Below are 15,749 nucleotides of genomic sequence, written 5' to 3'. Positions count from 1 at the left end.
TTGGGTCGCGCAGATTGGTATCTGATCGTCGAACTTTTATTATTGTATTTTATTTATTGTTATTAAATAAAAATTATAAAAATAAACGTCCATTTTGTAGCCCGTATAAAGTGCAACAATGGGCGATAGTTTTAAATAAATAAATATAGTATCCTTTCAACGGGTGACATGTTTAAAAGTAAAAAATTGATGTGTCCTATTACTTTTAAAATTCAAAACACTATTGAAATAGTCAAAAAAATTCTGAACAAATGTATAGTATAGAGAATGTTATAATATAGTTCTCTAAAAAATTTCAACTTCAATAATTACTTGTACAATAAGAAAAAAAGATAAATTTTATTATACATAGTGATAGACTATGTACAATAATTTTTTTTTATCATTGTACATATCATATTTTTGTTTGCAAATTTTTGAAGAGCTAAATTATATCGTCCTCTACACTATATATATATTTTTAGAATTTTTCATAATTATTTCGATAGTGTTTTGAATTTTAAGAGCAATAAAATGTATTTTTTAAAAAAAAGTTGCCCGTTCCAATGTGCCACAATAATATAGATATACAATTTTTCAAAACATATGCCTATTTTACAATTTTTATTTAAGAAATAAAAAATTCTCTGATCGTCTCTATACTTGTGGACTGTCTCAACCTTCTAGAATTTGCAAATTTACATATTTATTGAGCTCTGTAAATTTATAGACATTTGCATGTTAATCAGTCTTGCTCTTGACTAACCAATAGGTAGTTGGGCATTAGATGGCATTGTTATTAGAATGGATGCAAGTGGATTAATCAATAGGTAGTTGGGTCATCACTCTGGTATCGATTTTAGGGGGGAAATGAACTATGGATTAAGTGGAAGTACGTTTTTAGTTCAACTAGAGTGAGTTAAATGAAATATGCATCCCAAATGATGACTCACCAATGAAAAAATGGCCATCAAAATTATCTTATTCCCCTTATTGGAAACGAAACATAGAGAAAATGCAGTCTTGGTGTCATCATCATCCAACCCCTACATGTCGCCTCCAGCTTTCATATTATATTTTGTCGTTGCTGCCACTATGAGGCAACGGTGCAGTGGAAATTAGGGGATAGCACATGACTATGAGTTCGTGGAGCATTGGAGTTGCTTTGGTGGTTTGGGAGAGAAAGGGGATCACATCGAAAATGGGAAGCTAAGGTTGCTTATGGGCATGTGCGATGTTCTATAAGATTCATCAATGTCAATTCTAAATAGCAATAAAAATAACTTATACTATGCTTTTTCTAGCAAAAAAAATTGAAGAGTCGACCTCTTGCTAGAGACCCGCCCAGGATAAAACAAAATCCCACTCTCTCCTCTTCCACTAATGGTTGGAGTTGCCACCATGGGGGTTACCGGGTGGGCTCTCCAGATTTGGAGCCAAAGTCCATTCCTCTCTATCGTTGACACCACCGCCCCATCTTCTACTCTAGTTGTCGCCCTTGTCGTGGATGGATACCTGCACCGCAAGCACGAGGAGGTTACCGCTAATGGACCCGACACCAGAAGCATGGGAAGATGCTAGGATGAAGGAGAGGGGGAGGGTAGGGCCCGCGTTGGAAGTTTTCCCTTCACCCTCGGTGCTGCCTTTGCTAAATCTAGGTGGATCGCAGGGATGGCTAGCCGCCGCCAGGAACGATGGGGATCTGACTCCATGGCCTCCAGATCTGCACTGAGGAAGTGGGAGGCGGACAAGGTGGGTGCTAGAGAGAAGGATTGATAGTGAGAGAGCAAAGGTGGAGCAGAAGTTGGAGGGAGTCAGAGTTATCTAGTCGATGCGAACGAAAGAGAAAGAGGTGACGAGGACGAGTGGGTCGAGATGGGAAGGAATCGATTGGGAGCGTATGGTTTTTTATTGAAGACTGGTCCCTTCTTAGCGGGGTAATTGATTTTTTGCCATCCTACCGGATGGCGTACGTCCAAATGCTATTCTATCAGAGTTTCTCGTCTATTTGCCATCCAAACATTGTTCAAACCCAGTTTCTTGTCATGCACAGTAACTTTCCTGTTGTGAACAGTAACCATGAGCTAAAAAAAGCCGCAAAAAATGTGTCCATTTTTTACATGCTCTATAATTCTTAAGTAATCCATTTTAACTGGATTCACCTAAAATTCAAACTAAAATTCTTCAAAAGGTGCTACTTTTGTAACTTCTAGCAATTTTTAAATTCTCACAAAATTCCAAAAAATGGAAAAAATCACTAATATTCCTATAATGTGATTTAATAATTTATAAAATTATCTTCCACCCTAGGTTATAAGTTGAAAAAGTGAGTTACTTTGTAATGCCTCGGGTGGAAGATAATTTTATAAATTATTACATCACATTATACAAATAGTAGTGTTTTTTCTAGATTTTTTGGAATTATTGTGAGGATTTAAAAATTACTAGAAGTTGCAAAAGCAACACCTTTTGAAGAATTTTAGTTTGAATTCTACACAAGATTTTTAGGTGAATATAGTTAAAATAGGTTGCTTATGAATTATAGAGCATGTACAAAAATGGATACATTTTTCACCTTTTTAAGCTCATGGTCACTGTTCACAACAGGAAAGTTACTATACGTGATGAGAAACCGGGTTTGAACAGTGTTTGGGTGGCAAGTGGGTGAGAAACTTCGGTAGAGTGACATTTGAGCGTACGCCATCTGGTAGGATGGCAAAAAATTAATTGCCCCCTTCTTAGCAGCCCGATCAGCCCCTCTAACAATATATATTGTGCGATTTTCCCTAAGATTGTGAGCCCTAGCTTAGGATCGATGCAGGTTCTATACCATGCCGTATATGATCTTGAGTTAGTTTGAGATCTCTTTTTTCTAATGTTAGTCATTTTGATGAGTATTTTCTTGATCTTTTGATGATGAAGGAGATTCTTCCTTTATATACTTCTTATCTTGTTGTTTTTTCATCAATACTCTCTTCTTCTTCTTCTTCTTCAAAGGGCAATTCTGGATATGATAATCTTCTTTCTTGCACTTGAAGCAAGTGATGAGTGCGGTGGTCTTCTCTTGACCTTGACCCTTCTTTTTGGTATTGTTGGGCTTGCTCTTCTTATTGGAATTGAATTTGAGCCCACTTTTGTCTTTTGGATGCATTCGGTTTTTAAGCATCTCATCTAGAGTGATCTTTTCTTTGAAGCACATCGTCAAATCTTTCTTTAAAGAATTAACTTGATCCTTAAGCTCCTTAATTTCCTCTATAATGTTAGTTTCACAAATAGAACTAGAAAAAAATTTTTGTTAGAGCAACAAAGAATAAAGGACAACTCATCATTAGATATAGAATTTGCATAAGATAAATTTCTAGGACTAACACATGTTAAATCTATATTATGCAAATAATGAGTGCTATTGTCCACACGAGCCTTATATGATTTTACCATTGTGAGAATTTCCTCGTAAGCTATCTCTAGCTTGGTATGAGAAGCTACAAGATTTTCATGAGTGTACGAAAGCTCATCATGATCTTTTTTAGTTCCACACACATTTGCTACTAAGATTTTCAAGTTAAGACTTTAGCTCAATATTTTTCTTTCTCTATAGATGTTACATGAAAAATAGAGTTAGATGCACCAGCATCATTAATAGGAGAAATAATGAATTTATCCTTAGATAAAGCATTTCAATTAGAGCATGACATTTATAAATCCACTAGAGGAATAGCATCTAATTTATCAATTAGAAAAGCATGTTTAATTTTAAGATTCTCATAAAGATCGGATAAAGAATTATGAGACTCTATAAGCTTTTCATGCTTTCTATTTAAGGTCTTAAGCTCTTTAATTTTCTCTATAAGGTATTCCTCTTGCCTCTCGAGATGTTTCCCTTGATATTTTATTATGCTCATTAGTTTGATCGTTTTAGATATACCATTTTTACTCAAAATATCAAACTCAAGCTCATCACTATTACTAGTATCACTACTAGCATTATCAAGACCAACCTCACCTACTGCTTTATTTTTACCTTTTACCACAAGACATATTTGTGCATCGGAGTGAGGGGATAAGCATCTTGAGGAAGTAGATGATTCACTTTCAAGTTGAAGACAATCGATGCTATAATATCTATATTAATGATATGTGTAGCACATCTTGTTTGTTCTTGATCTTCTCCTAGGTGAAGCATTCTTCTTAATTTTCTTTGTGGTCTCTCCACCTAAGCTTTGTCTCTCATAATCTTCTATTTTCTTCAAAATATTAGTCTCACAAGTATGAGTGGAAATAGATATATCATTATGAGAACAAAGAACCATATCATCATGATAAATAGGCACTTTAATACAAGATAATATGCAAAGGTTAATAAAACTAGTAGATATGAAAATTTCATTTCTAGTGCTATTAAAGTTCAAATGAATGATTGGACACTTATTAATCTCACTCACCATTTCATTACCTTGCTCGAATTTATCAATTGGCGACATGGATGACAAAGTGACATCCTTTTGGACAAAAGAGAAAGTCATTTGGTTCTCTTCATGATGTGATGATGAAGTAAGGCACTCTCCAAATGACACATCCGGAAGAAGACCTTCTTTATCCTATTTAGGCTTGTCATATCTTTCTTTAAGTGTTGTCCAAATGAGACAAGCACCTTCAAGCGGTATGATCATTTTAAATACATTTTCGCTCAAAACATTGAATAAAGCATTAGTAGCTTGAACATTGAGATGTATGTATTTCTCTTCCTCATCGAACGATATGAATTTATCATTAGGAGAAATGCTCATATTTACAACTCGCTTTATTTGATGATCAAAGTCCTAAAAATAGTAAGCATACGAGTACTCCACTCAAAATAATTAAAACCATCTAATAGGAGTGGATCTATATACACTAATCCAGTAGTCGACATCGTTACTCTCTAGGTGGTAAAGTCCTAAAAAAGAGTTTTGACTCTGATACCAATTGAAATGATAATGATGTCGTATAGAGGGGGGGTGAATAGACGTTTTAACAAAACTTCATCCATTTTACTATTTGACCTAAACTTGCAGCGAAAATAAACTCTAAATATGTTAGGTTCAACTAGTACATAATTACCCTAAACAAATGTGAATGTTACAATCCTAGGGTGTGACAAGGATTATCTAAATCTAGCAAGACAATTCTAATATGAAATTCAGACATTACTGTTCATGTAACGTCTCGGTACTATTCATCAGAAGTTCTGATTTTACTGTTCATTAGATGTTCTGATTCCCAAAATCGGATGTTCCTATCAGTTCAAAACAACAGATTTCAGAATCATAAAATTAACTCTATGCACATAAAAATAAGCATACAAGCATGAATATCAAAGTAATGTACAAGAGTAAGTAAATACAAAGATAAATAATTTGTTATCGAAATTCGGATATCCATTGATATCCTATATCCCTATTGAGGAAGCTCGATCACACTCAAGTCGGGTCTTCTTCAACCCTTTTTCTCACGAGGTTGCACACATGCATTCCTCGCCTCTACTATGGTTAACTCTTCCTTCACTCCGGAGATGGTGAGTTTCGCAACCAATTCTGGACCTCCTCACAATCTTCACTTGAGGAGATCGCTAGCAATCCACCATCGAGTCGTCTAAAAGACGATGGTCTCCGAGAGTAACAAACTTCTGAATTCGTGCACGATCAACATCGAGTGCTCAACGCACGCAACTAATACAACAACTGTGGGCTACCAAAACACCACACCCTTCACACCTCTCTCCCTTTATTGACTAAGCCACAAATGCTTAATTCTCACCAAATCTTGATAGAGAGGGAAGTGGAGCATTCAAAGGTCGAACACCAAGTTCAAACACCTCACACATGCAGCATAGAGCCAGCCAAGCAAACAACCCCAAAAAATGAGGCTAAGGGGTATAAATACCCCACTCTGAAAAACTACCTGTTGGACTCAGACTACACATATCGGAACTTTCGCGATCCTTTAGATCGGAACTTTCGATCCCATGAATCCCAACGGGAGAAAACTAGTCGTTAAACTCAAACTGAACATATTGTAACTTCCAATCCCATGATCGGAACTTTCGATCCCATGAATCCCAACGGGAGAAAACTAGCCGTTATAGCCTATTTTCAGTACACATCGGAACTTTTGATCCCCCAGATCGGAACTTCCGATTAAAAGCTAATTCCAAACCCGAGAGCACCAAATTTCTAAAACATCGGAATTTCTGACTGACATCGGAATTTCTGACCTTACACATCGAAACTTCCGATTTCACTACAGCTGACACTCTAAAAACAATAATAACTTTTGATCCTGAAGTCCGATTTTGATGATTTTAGATTCTACGAAAAGCTTATTTAGAGGGATACACATCCTTGTTGAATTTATGATCTTAAACACATTGGATCAAATCTAGAAATACTCCAAAGATCAATTCAGACACATCCTCTAATTTTCCAAAGCTTAATCCCCCAAGATTAAACTAGGAACCACATAGAATATGCCAAATACCACAAAGGCTTAGCCAAAACCACTTTTCACCAATAAGGCCGATAACACAAATGTTTAGATGTAAAACACATTTTAGATACCCTGGACTCCTAAAGCGAACTCTCAACACAAACATATCCCGCACTACGCATATGGTTTGAGCACTCAATATAACAATCGAGCAACGCTTTTGGTAGTCCTTCTTGATAGTACGACTATCAATTCTATAACCCAGTCTCTCACCAAACTTCTTGAGACCGACAAAACTAGAAAAATCTATTCTAGTTATACCTTTGCCTTGAGCAATCCCATCGAAATTGACAAGCATATCATCCAAGCCCCGATGCTTCTCATAGCTCTTCAAGGCTCTTTATCAACTTCTCTTCTCTTGATGACGATGATCATCCTCGCTTCTATTTTGATCTTTACTTGATCTTCTAAAAGCTTGATGAAGTTCACTTGATTGCTTCTATATATCAAGCATGGAAGATTTTTCCTTTCACACCATGTCATCCGGTTCACCACTTAGGCATGAACTGCAAGCATCAAGTGCATAAGTTGTCTACGAAATTTGTCTTGATCTCGCTTGTTCCGACTTGGTATATTGAATATCTTAATTTAATTCATGTCTTTGTATAGAATCTAACCCCAACTCATCCTTAAGCACAATGTACATGGGTTAGTTCATAGAACATAATTGATAATCTCATACCTTTAGTTACTTGATTTTCACAAATAACTTAGCATTTATGCTTATTATCAAGTTTTTGAGCTTCTCTTTCATCTCATGAGCATCACTAAGAGCTTAATGACAACGACGTATTTATTTTGATCTTACATCATTCTTCAACAAATCCACACTTCATTTCTTATACACTCCTATGAAATAATCCTAATAACAATTCTCAACATAATTGTTAGTTCATAGGTATTGTCATCACTTACTCGAGGATCACTTAGTACATATTGATCTTAATGCATATCTCTCCTCTATACATCACCTATGAAAGAACCTTCCAACAATTTTCAACCATATTATTAGTCCATAAGTATTATCATTAATGATCAAAACCACACTTAAAAGCTCGATACATTTTCAAGCATGTCCCTCTTTCTTCTTCCTCCATGTCGGCAGCGGCATGATTCCCATCCCCCACCCCCTCTCTCCTCTCTCTCTCTTCCTTTTTCGATGGCCACCTCCGCCTTACACATTCGCAATCTCGCGACCAGTGGGTGCACGGGAGGAGGGCAACAAGATCTTGGAGGTAGCGTTGGCCCACGACCATGCCGCACTTGTCTGCCCTGGTGATGGTTGAGGACGATGCCTGGAGCATGCAAAGAGCGCAGAGGACCAAGGTGGCGATGCAAATGTAGGTGGAACAGGGTGCGACGTGCTCGGAGAGGAGCATGGAACTTCGGCTAGGGGTGGATTTTGCTGGGAGCTTCTTGTTGGCAATGATGCCGAGGACGATGAGGCATGTCCTCAAGGAGCTCACGTTGGTGCCCATTGTCGTGGAGAGGAGGAAGGGGATGTGCCTTCTATTTCCATGGTTGTCGCCTTACTCTCCCCCTTGGCTGGCCCCACTAGAAGCTTCAAGGGTGCTACTTAGAGAGGGAGATCTTGGTGCTTCTTCTTGCTGGCAAGTCACTTGAGCACAACGACGGGCCGATATAGCGTAGAGCCATAGCTGTCGAGGAGCCATGACGAGTAGGTAGAGGTGGAGGAGGAGAGAGAGTGTGTCAGCCATGGAGAGGGAAGAAGAGTAAGTAGAAGAAGAGGCAGACTTGTGGGCCAATTTTCATTTAAAAAAGTATTTGCTGCTTCATAAAGTATGTTGCTGACACCATACCATCTCCACATGTCAAAACTATTTTCGTGTCAGTGCCAACCCGATCAAAACCGCTTTGGAATGTGATAAGGGTAGTTGACCCGTATTGAAAGTTGATGGGTGTATGATTTTTGTTTTTTAAGTAGAAAAAATAGTTTGGATGAATTGGACTTGTTTCTTAAATAAATAAATTTAGAGTAAGCCAAATAGCCAATCATGCCTCTACCCACCACACCACCCCACCCCACCTCCACCACACAGCCACACGTCACATGCCTCTGCGCCCACTCAGTCAATGCCTAGTGGGCCCCAGAAGTCCCTGCTCAGATGCAGGAGCTAGAAAGTAATTTCCTCTGCCTTTCAAGAATCTCGAGTCACTGACATCCCGGTCCCACCTTACCGTTGCCGGCCTATCCATCGCAGTCCCCACCGTCCTCCCTCCCCGTTCCCCTCGCTACCCATTTCAAATCGCTTCGCTCGTCGTCGATTCACCGTCCCCATCCACCCATCAACTTCCAGATCTCCCCCCCCCCCTCTCTCTCTCTCTGCGGATGTCCTCGTCGTCGCGCTTCGATCTCCGGGTAAAACCCTAGCTCCCAGCCCCAGATCCGCAGCCGCATCTGACCTCCTTCCAATGCAGGCCTCGTCGCAGCAGTTGCAACCGCAGCCGCCGCACGCCGGCATGAGGTGAGCGCCGTTGCGGCCCCCTCCTCTCTCTATCTCTCTCGGCTCCCGTATTGGGGAGTTGGGGTTTCGAGCTGCTTTGGTTCTGATGGCGGTGGGGCGTGTCTGTGACTGTGCGTGTCTGCAGCGACGGGGGCGCGTTCGCGAACGCGGAGAACCTGGAGCACTGCGCCAGGTACCTCAACCAGACTCTCGTCACCTTCGGGTTCCCGGCCTCTCTCGACCTCTTCGCCACCGATCCGGTCCGCTCTCTATCTCTCGCCTCGACGCTTCCCATTTACGCATTAATTTCGGTTGCTCCGCTTTGTTTGCTTCTGATCTTCGTGGGTTTTCTCTTGTGGTTTTGGTCGCCAGTTTCTCTTTGTTTCTTTTGATATATTCCGAAGACCCAATGTGCTTATGGTTCCGGTGTTTCGGCTGTGCCCGTTTTGCTAGGTAGCTGCTTTATTTTCTTCTTTCATTTTTTTTTGGCAATTCTTAGCACTTTCAGTGGCTAATCTGGGTAACTTTCTGGGTTTCGGTTGTGCATTTCCAAAGGAATTACGGTCCCTGTTTATTGTTCTTTCTCCGGTAGAAATCTTATTGTCCAATGTCATGATGTTGCTGTTAATTTTTGGCAGTCCTTCTGAAACACTGTTGCTAAAATAGAACATTGTGAATTTGATGGTTCTTTGCGCGGTTGAATCAACTTCGTTTCGAAGTTGGAGATCAATGCATGAAGAGGACTGTTAATCGTTCATATGCTTGTTTCTCTGGACTTACCACACTTCGGTTTCTGTTGTGCAGGTTTCGATTGCAAGAACATGCAACTGCGTCTACGCACTGCTACAGCAGCGTCAGAGGGACATTGAGTTCAGGGAGTCGGCTAATGATCTCCGGCAGCGGTGAGCCTCGCCCTCACCGTTCCTTTCATTTATGTTTCATGGTATAATTCAGATGCGCTTAGTCAGTGTTAGTTATGACCTGTTCTCCAGATCTGGAGGGAGTCATACAGTACAATGCATAGTACTGGTTGATAGTGATAAATGCTGGTCGTGCCTCTCAGATGACATTGTTATTGTCATTCATGTTTCCTTTCTTGACCTTGGACATGATGATGACAGTTGATGGCATCATTTTATCAGGTTAATGAACGATTAGAGTATAAGTTAAGTCGGTGTTCTTACTTCTTAGGACCTGAAATATGCCTAATCCAAGAAGTGCATGTTATCGAGACTGCCTAAGTCCTGTGAAAAATTAAAGTAAATCTATTTGCTAATTGCTCTAGTAAGTAATAACTCGTTTTTTTAAAAAAAATTGCTAGTACAATTCCTCCACCAGCTTTTTGTACTTGTTGGAAGTCCTTTTTTTCCTACTCAGCCAAACAAGACCTATATATCTCATAGTGTAATACTGCAATGATGTTTCACTCTATTGAATTGAATTTTACTTAAGCTAGCATCAGGATAGTACTTGATGTTTGGGTTTATAGCTGTCGTGAATGTTGATATTGCTTGCCTGCAAAGTTTGATTTATGCAGTGCAATTCTTCCTTTGAATCAAAACTAGATCAGGCATACTGTTGTGTCCTTGACATCACGCTACCTTAGACTTTTTTTTTCCCTGACACTACCACTTTCTAACACGAGGCAGCCCTGTCACAACCTAAAGGGCGCCCTTTTTCCTTGTTTGTCTCCCTTCCTTTCTCCTTCCAACAATTGCCATTGTCCTTTTAAATCTCTGATCTTTCTCCTCCACAATCCTGTTGATACTGTAATTTTTATTGCTAGAATCTCCTATTTGTCTGATATAACATGCCGGCAGTGTGAAATATGTACTATCTTGTAATTAGGTGCACCTAACAACTAAATGATTTGTTGCATTTGTCATCATTAGTTGCACCAGCATGGTACTATGTTCAGTGTCTATTCCTTCACATTGCTGATGTGCTAGGGCATTGTTTGCTTGCCATTTGTCAGTATTAGATCTCCAGTTCTCCACAGACATGAGTCTGTTGTCTGCCCTTTCCTATATTTATGCATGTTATTCAGTTAGGTGAGAATAATAGTGCAATTGATCGCAACATTTGGACAATCCTACCAGAATATCGTGTTAGTTTTTTGGAGTACGTGAACATAAGTGCATTGTCTGCTTCATTCCACTATACATTCATGCCATTCAGTTGGGTGGCAACATTAATGCAACTGTTGCAGCATTAGGAAGATTTTACCGAATGCTGTTTCACCTGATCACTATGAGATATATGGCTCCATAACTACTGGTACATGATGTTCAGTATGCAGTCTGATATTTCGAGACTAGAAGCCAAGATTGAAAGAATGGATGCTCAATTAGCAGCAAAAGATCGAGAGCTAGCCACTCTTACTCGAACGGTTTGTTCTTGTATCAACTCCTGTTTGGATTCTAAACCATTCTTGGGATCCTAAATTCTTTTCAATTACCAGGAGGCCAAAAACACTGCAGCTTTGAGAGCTCAGATTGATAAGCTGCAACAGGAACGTGATGAATTTCAGAAAATGGTTATAGGAAATCAGGTTAGATTGCCTTATTCTAGTCCTTTTAGGTTGCCTAGCTTAGTTGGTGGGAGGTGTGAGTGTACACCTCCATTATCCAGGTTCGAGTCCTCTTCAACTCGAATTTGGGTGTTTATTTCTTCTTAATATAATACCACCTAGTTCCTCCTAGGTCAGTCGAGTTTTTTTTTTAAGTCCTTTCCTTTGAAAACCACCCTAACCATTTGTTTGTTTTCTTTAATTATGGAGAGTTAGATCAATGTTTGGTGATGACATGATTCGAAATTGTCTTGATTTTCTACCTTTCTTTTTCAAGCAAGTACGCACCCAGCAAATACATGAAATGAAGAAGAAAGAGAAGGAATACATAAAATTGCAGGCAAGTTTTTGTACTTTTTAAAGTTGATGCTGTAACAGACACATTATAGCAATGGCATTGAAAGTATCTATATTGCAGGAGAGGCTAAACCAAGTATTGATGGAGAAGAAAAAGGAATCATCCCGTTCAGGAATGGAAATAATGAATTTGGTGCAGGTGATATGTTTATGAATCTTCTTGATTGGTAATCTGTAGTGCTACTTTGTTTTGTATCTGAGTCTTCTGTTTGATGATTCGGTTACTTAATTTAACAGAAAGAAGGACGGCAACGCGGAACATGGACTGGAAAAAAGAATGACAATGATTATTACAAAATGATTGTAAGTAGTAATGTACTTTTGAAACGCAAACCTGATTGAATATATTCTGAAGTACATTGAGTGCACATTCAGGTTGATGCATATGAAGTAAAGAAGCAAGAACTGATGCAAGAGAATGCTGATTTACGGGCACTGTTACGTTCGATGCAGGTAAAAGCAAAGTGAAATTTCAAATTTTACTCCCTGCTTTCGTCTGTTATATGTTTGTAACAGGATTCCACATCATATTTTTGCTTTCATGTTGCACATATTTTTCAATATTCTTTAGATATTCCTTGGATCTTGTAACTGTTATGTTTAGTTATCTCGGCTGCCTGGAAAAATAACTGTAACATTGCTTTGTACGTAACTGCTATATAGTTTTACTTTTGTACAAATTCTGTGATGTTATTATTTGATAGGCCAAGAAACTGCGGTAGCATTTTAATTTTCAAGTCATCAGTATCATATATCTTGTTAGTATTGAACAGTATGTTGATCTGAGTTATAATGTTTTTTCTTCAGATGGACATGCGAGAGTTCCTCAATGCTCCGAATGGATCATCACAGCCTACTGTTGCTGCCAATGGAAGAAAGGAGGCAGGGTCTCCTCAGTCCCCTCTGGGTGGCAAGACAGTATGTGTGACCGATCTTCTTTACATGTTTTACTGTTGGTTGCCATGTATCAAATCACACTTTTTCTTTCCTTCTGTCAGATAACTCTTGCTTCGTTGGAGGCAACATGATCACTCTTTGATTTCTTTTTGTTTCCTCTTGGCAGGATGTCTTTGACCTGCCCTTTCACATGGCCAGAGACCAGATAGAAGAGAGTTTGCGCACAAAAATGTCTTCAATCAAGGTAGGAACCACTGAATTAAGACTTATATTCCCTTCTTACAATTGATGTTTCAGCATGCATACTTGTTTTCATTACTTCACTGTGTTCATTTCTGCTTACTACACAGGCACGAATGACACAACTTCAAGATGCTCAAAAGGGTGCTGAAGTGACCTCTGAGGCTACGGAGCGTGAGCTTGAGCTTGAAGCTCAACTGGTGGAAGCTAGAAGCATCATCCAAGAGCAGGTTTGTGGTTTTTATAGTTTGTTACTGCTTCTGAATGATAGTGAGTGATCTCGTACATAGTAATTGCCAACACTGTACTGTATGGAATCCTGTTTATAGTACACATGCATAAAGTTGTTATCTGCTTTGACAGCAAACAGTTAACTCCCGACTAATCTTACATTTGGGGACTGAATGTGCAGGCATCCATCATGTCCAAGCACTTCACCAAGTCGGATAAACCGAGGTGATTTGATATATCTTGTTTATCTAGTTCTCTTCTATTCACCCCAAACACAACTTCAATTTACTTACTATGCAACGGCAGGAGGCTAAGTGGTCTGGATGGTGAGCGTGAGGCGATTCACTCTGCGTCCACCGAGGTGTAAAGACATGTGTAGTAGCGAGTTTCAGTTCTGCAAGGCACGTCATGTGAGGCCTCTTTTGCTAGTAAGTACTCAGGCATGCAGGATAATGTCGTCCTGCCACGGTAGCCTGAGCCTAGGCGCTGTCTATGCAGTATGGATGTGCAGGAGCATCTCCTCCGGCATGGCTAACCCGGTCACCTCTAATAGTTTACATGTAGCGCAAGTGTAATCCTACCATATGATGAAGAAGGGCAGTGTAACTACCTCACATCCCTGGAAGAAATGGACCCTTTGGATCTTACAACAGGAGTGTTGTTCGCATGCTCTTTCGTTTATGCGATCAGTAGTGACTAGTCTTCAGAATGTGCATTTCAGTTCTGGCTCTTGTCCCTGATATGTCGCAGTCTGGTTTACTGCTGCATGCCGAACTTGGTACTTATCGACGCTTCTGCATATGCCTACTGTTGGTTCTATTTGGCACAAGGTCATAGTCAGATTGCTTGGTGAACCGAAAAATCTGACATCACTGAATGTTGTCCGGTGGGTCTTGTCATTTTATCTGAATTTAGAACGCCCTCTAGTTTGTAACCGATGCATGCTTATTGTTCAGATGGCAATCACGTTGGTCAACCTTAGCTATAAGGTGTGTCTACGTTCCTCTCAAAAAGAAGGGGTGGGGGGAGGCAAGTTATGAACCAAACGATAAATACATGAGGTTGAATTGCCTAACTCTTTGCTTGGGAATTCGTGACTATGAACCAAACGGTTCTCTGAATTTCTCATTTCTTCCACGATTGTTAAGCGTGCTTTTGGCCTTAAGAGTCGCACAACACATACACATGGTTTTGAGCGTGAAACTAGCACCATCAAGCATGGATTTGGCCTTTGGTTTCATGTGGAAGCTGACTCAACCTCATGTGATTGCGTACCAAGCAGTATTGTATTTTTCTTCACGAGGGGAAACATTATAACATCATTTTCGCCATATATCGATAACGCCAGAATGAATGGTTCATTTAGCTGTCCTTATCTCATGGACAGAGCCCAGTGACAGATCATGCTCCATTATTTCAAGGACACAAGAAAAATAGAGATTATTTGTATAATTCAGTGGCTAGGGAAAGCACTGTTTATAAAAAATCTTCGGTGCACGCTTCGTGCGAGAAATCATGTACTTTGCACTAACAAGTTATTAGTATTATCTACCGCATAGTGACATGATTCATCTTAATACAAATTCGGTCGAATCACCATGTCAATGCTTTATCTCATGGTGGGAAATTTCTACCTGTTTATTTTTAGTTTAGGGGCAGTTTGTTATATGTCACCAGTAAAACTCATAAATCCATGATATACCATCATATGTCTATAACGTGTTGGGTTATCTTAGTCACTGACGTGTGGAGCCTAACGACATATCATATATTTAAGTTTCAGCTAGTGATATATGAGAAATTGTACCTTTAGTTGGGGTTAATATGAGAGTTTCTAAGTCCAATGAATGCTCTGCAGTTCATGCTCGTGAAAATCATGTGACGTTCTTCCTTTGTGAGAGAGAGATGAAGAGAGTTGTGGTATTGTTAATTGTTTTCGCAACCGCAGGATTGTAGGATCTACCGACTCATCAATGAGTTTCTGTTGGTGCATTTTGGTTCCTTGGATCATAATCGAACGATAGGAACAAAATATGGTATTGCGGCACTCTCTTGTCATTTACTTGTTCAAGTTTATGACATCTAAACATAATTGCACAGGATGCGTTTGTTTGCTAGTATTTCCCTAGCTGACTCGTACCAGTAAGCCAAGCTCGCTTGTGTCAGACTAAGTGTATGCAACACCATATTATTTGATTGATTGTATCTATTTAGCTTGGCTGAGAAGAGATGGTACTTAGTTGCCCGCATGAATACATGTTACATGAGGATAAAAAATAGAAAAATAGGTATTATCGTGATGTTTATTTTATATAACTATACTCTAATAGCTCTTAGCTTATCTATTTAAGCTTTAATCAACTTAGAAATACAATAATATTATTTAATATGTGCTGATCACATACTAATAGCACCATTAGCCGCAAAAGTGTTGCATCACGAGTGTGGCCAGAAACGATCAATTCCAGCGTTTCTCCGTAGCTAGG

General features: G+C 39.4%; 1 protein-coding gene across 1 annotated transcript; it reads left to right on the top strand.

The window, feature by feature from the left end:
* Positions 1-8,682: 8,682 nt before the first annotated feature.
* Positions 8,683-13,955, top strand: LOC133899500 (uncharacterized). Its single transcript, XM_062340488.1, has 15 exons — positions 8,683-8,884; positions 8,944-8,990; positions 9,115-9,229; positions 9,774-9,871; positions 11,262-11,358; positions 11,431-11,520; positions 11,816-11,878; positions 11,957-12,034; positions 12,133-12,198; positions 12,271-12,348; positions 12,703-12,813; positions 12,959-13,036; positions 13,143-13,262; positions 13,445-13,488; positions 13,570-13,955. The coding sequence occupies exons 1-15, from the start codon at positions 8,855-8,857 to the stop codon at positions 13,628-13,630; spliced, it is 1,176 nt and encodes a 391-aa protein (XP_062196472.1). The 5' UTR covers positions 8,683-8,854; the 3' UTR covers positions 13,631-13,955.
* The last annotated feature ends 1,794 nt before the right edge of the window (positions 13,956-15,749 follow it).

Source organism: Phragmites australis, chromosome 18 (genome assembly GCF_958298935.1).
Source record: "Phragmites australis chromosome 18, lpPhrAust1.1, whole genome shotgun sequence".
Lineage (NCBI taxonomy): Eukaryota > Viridiplantae > Streptophyta > Magnoliopsida > Poales > Poaceae > Phragmites > Phragmites australis.
This window is presented reverse-complemented; position numbering and strand designations above follow the sequence as displayed.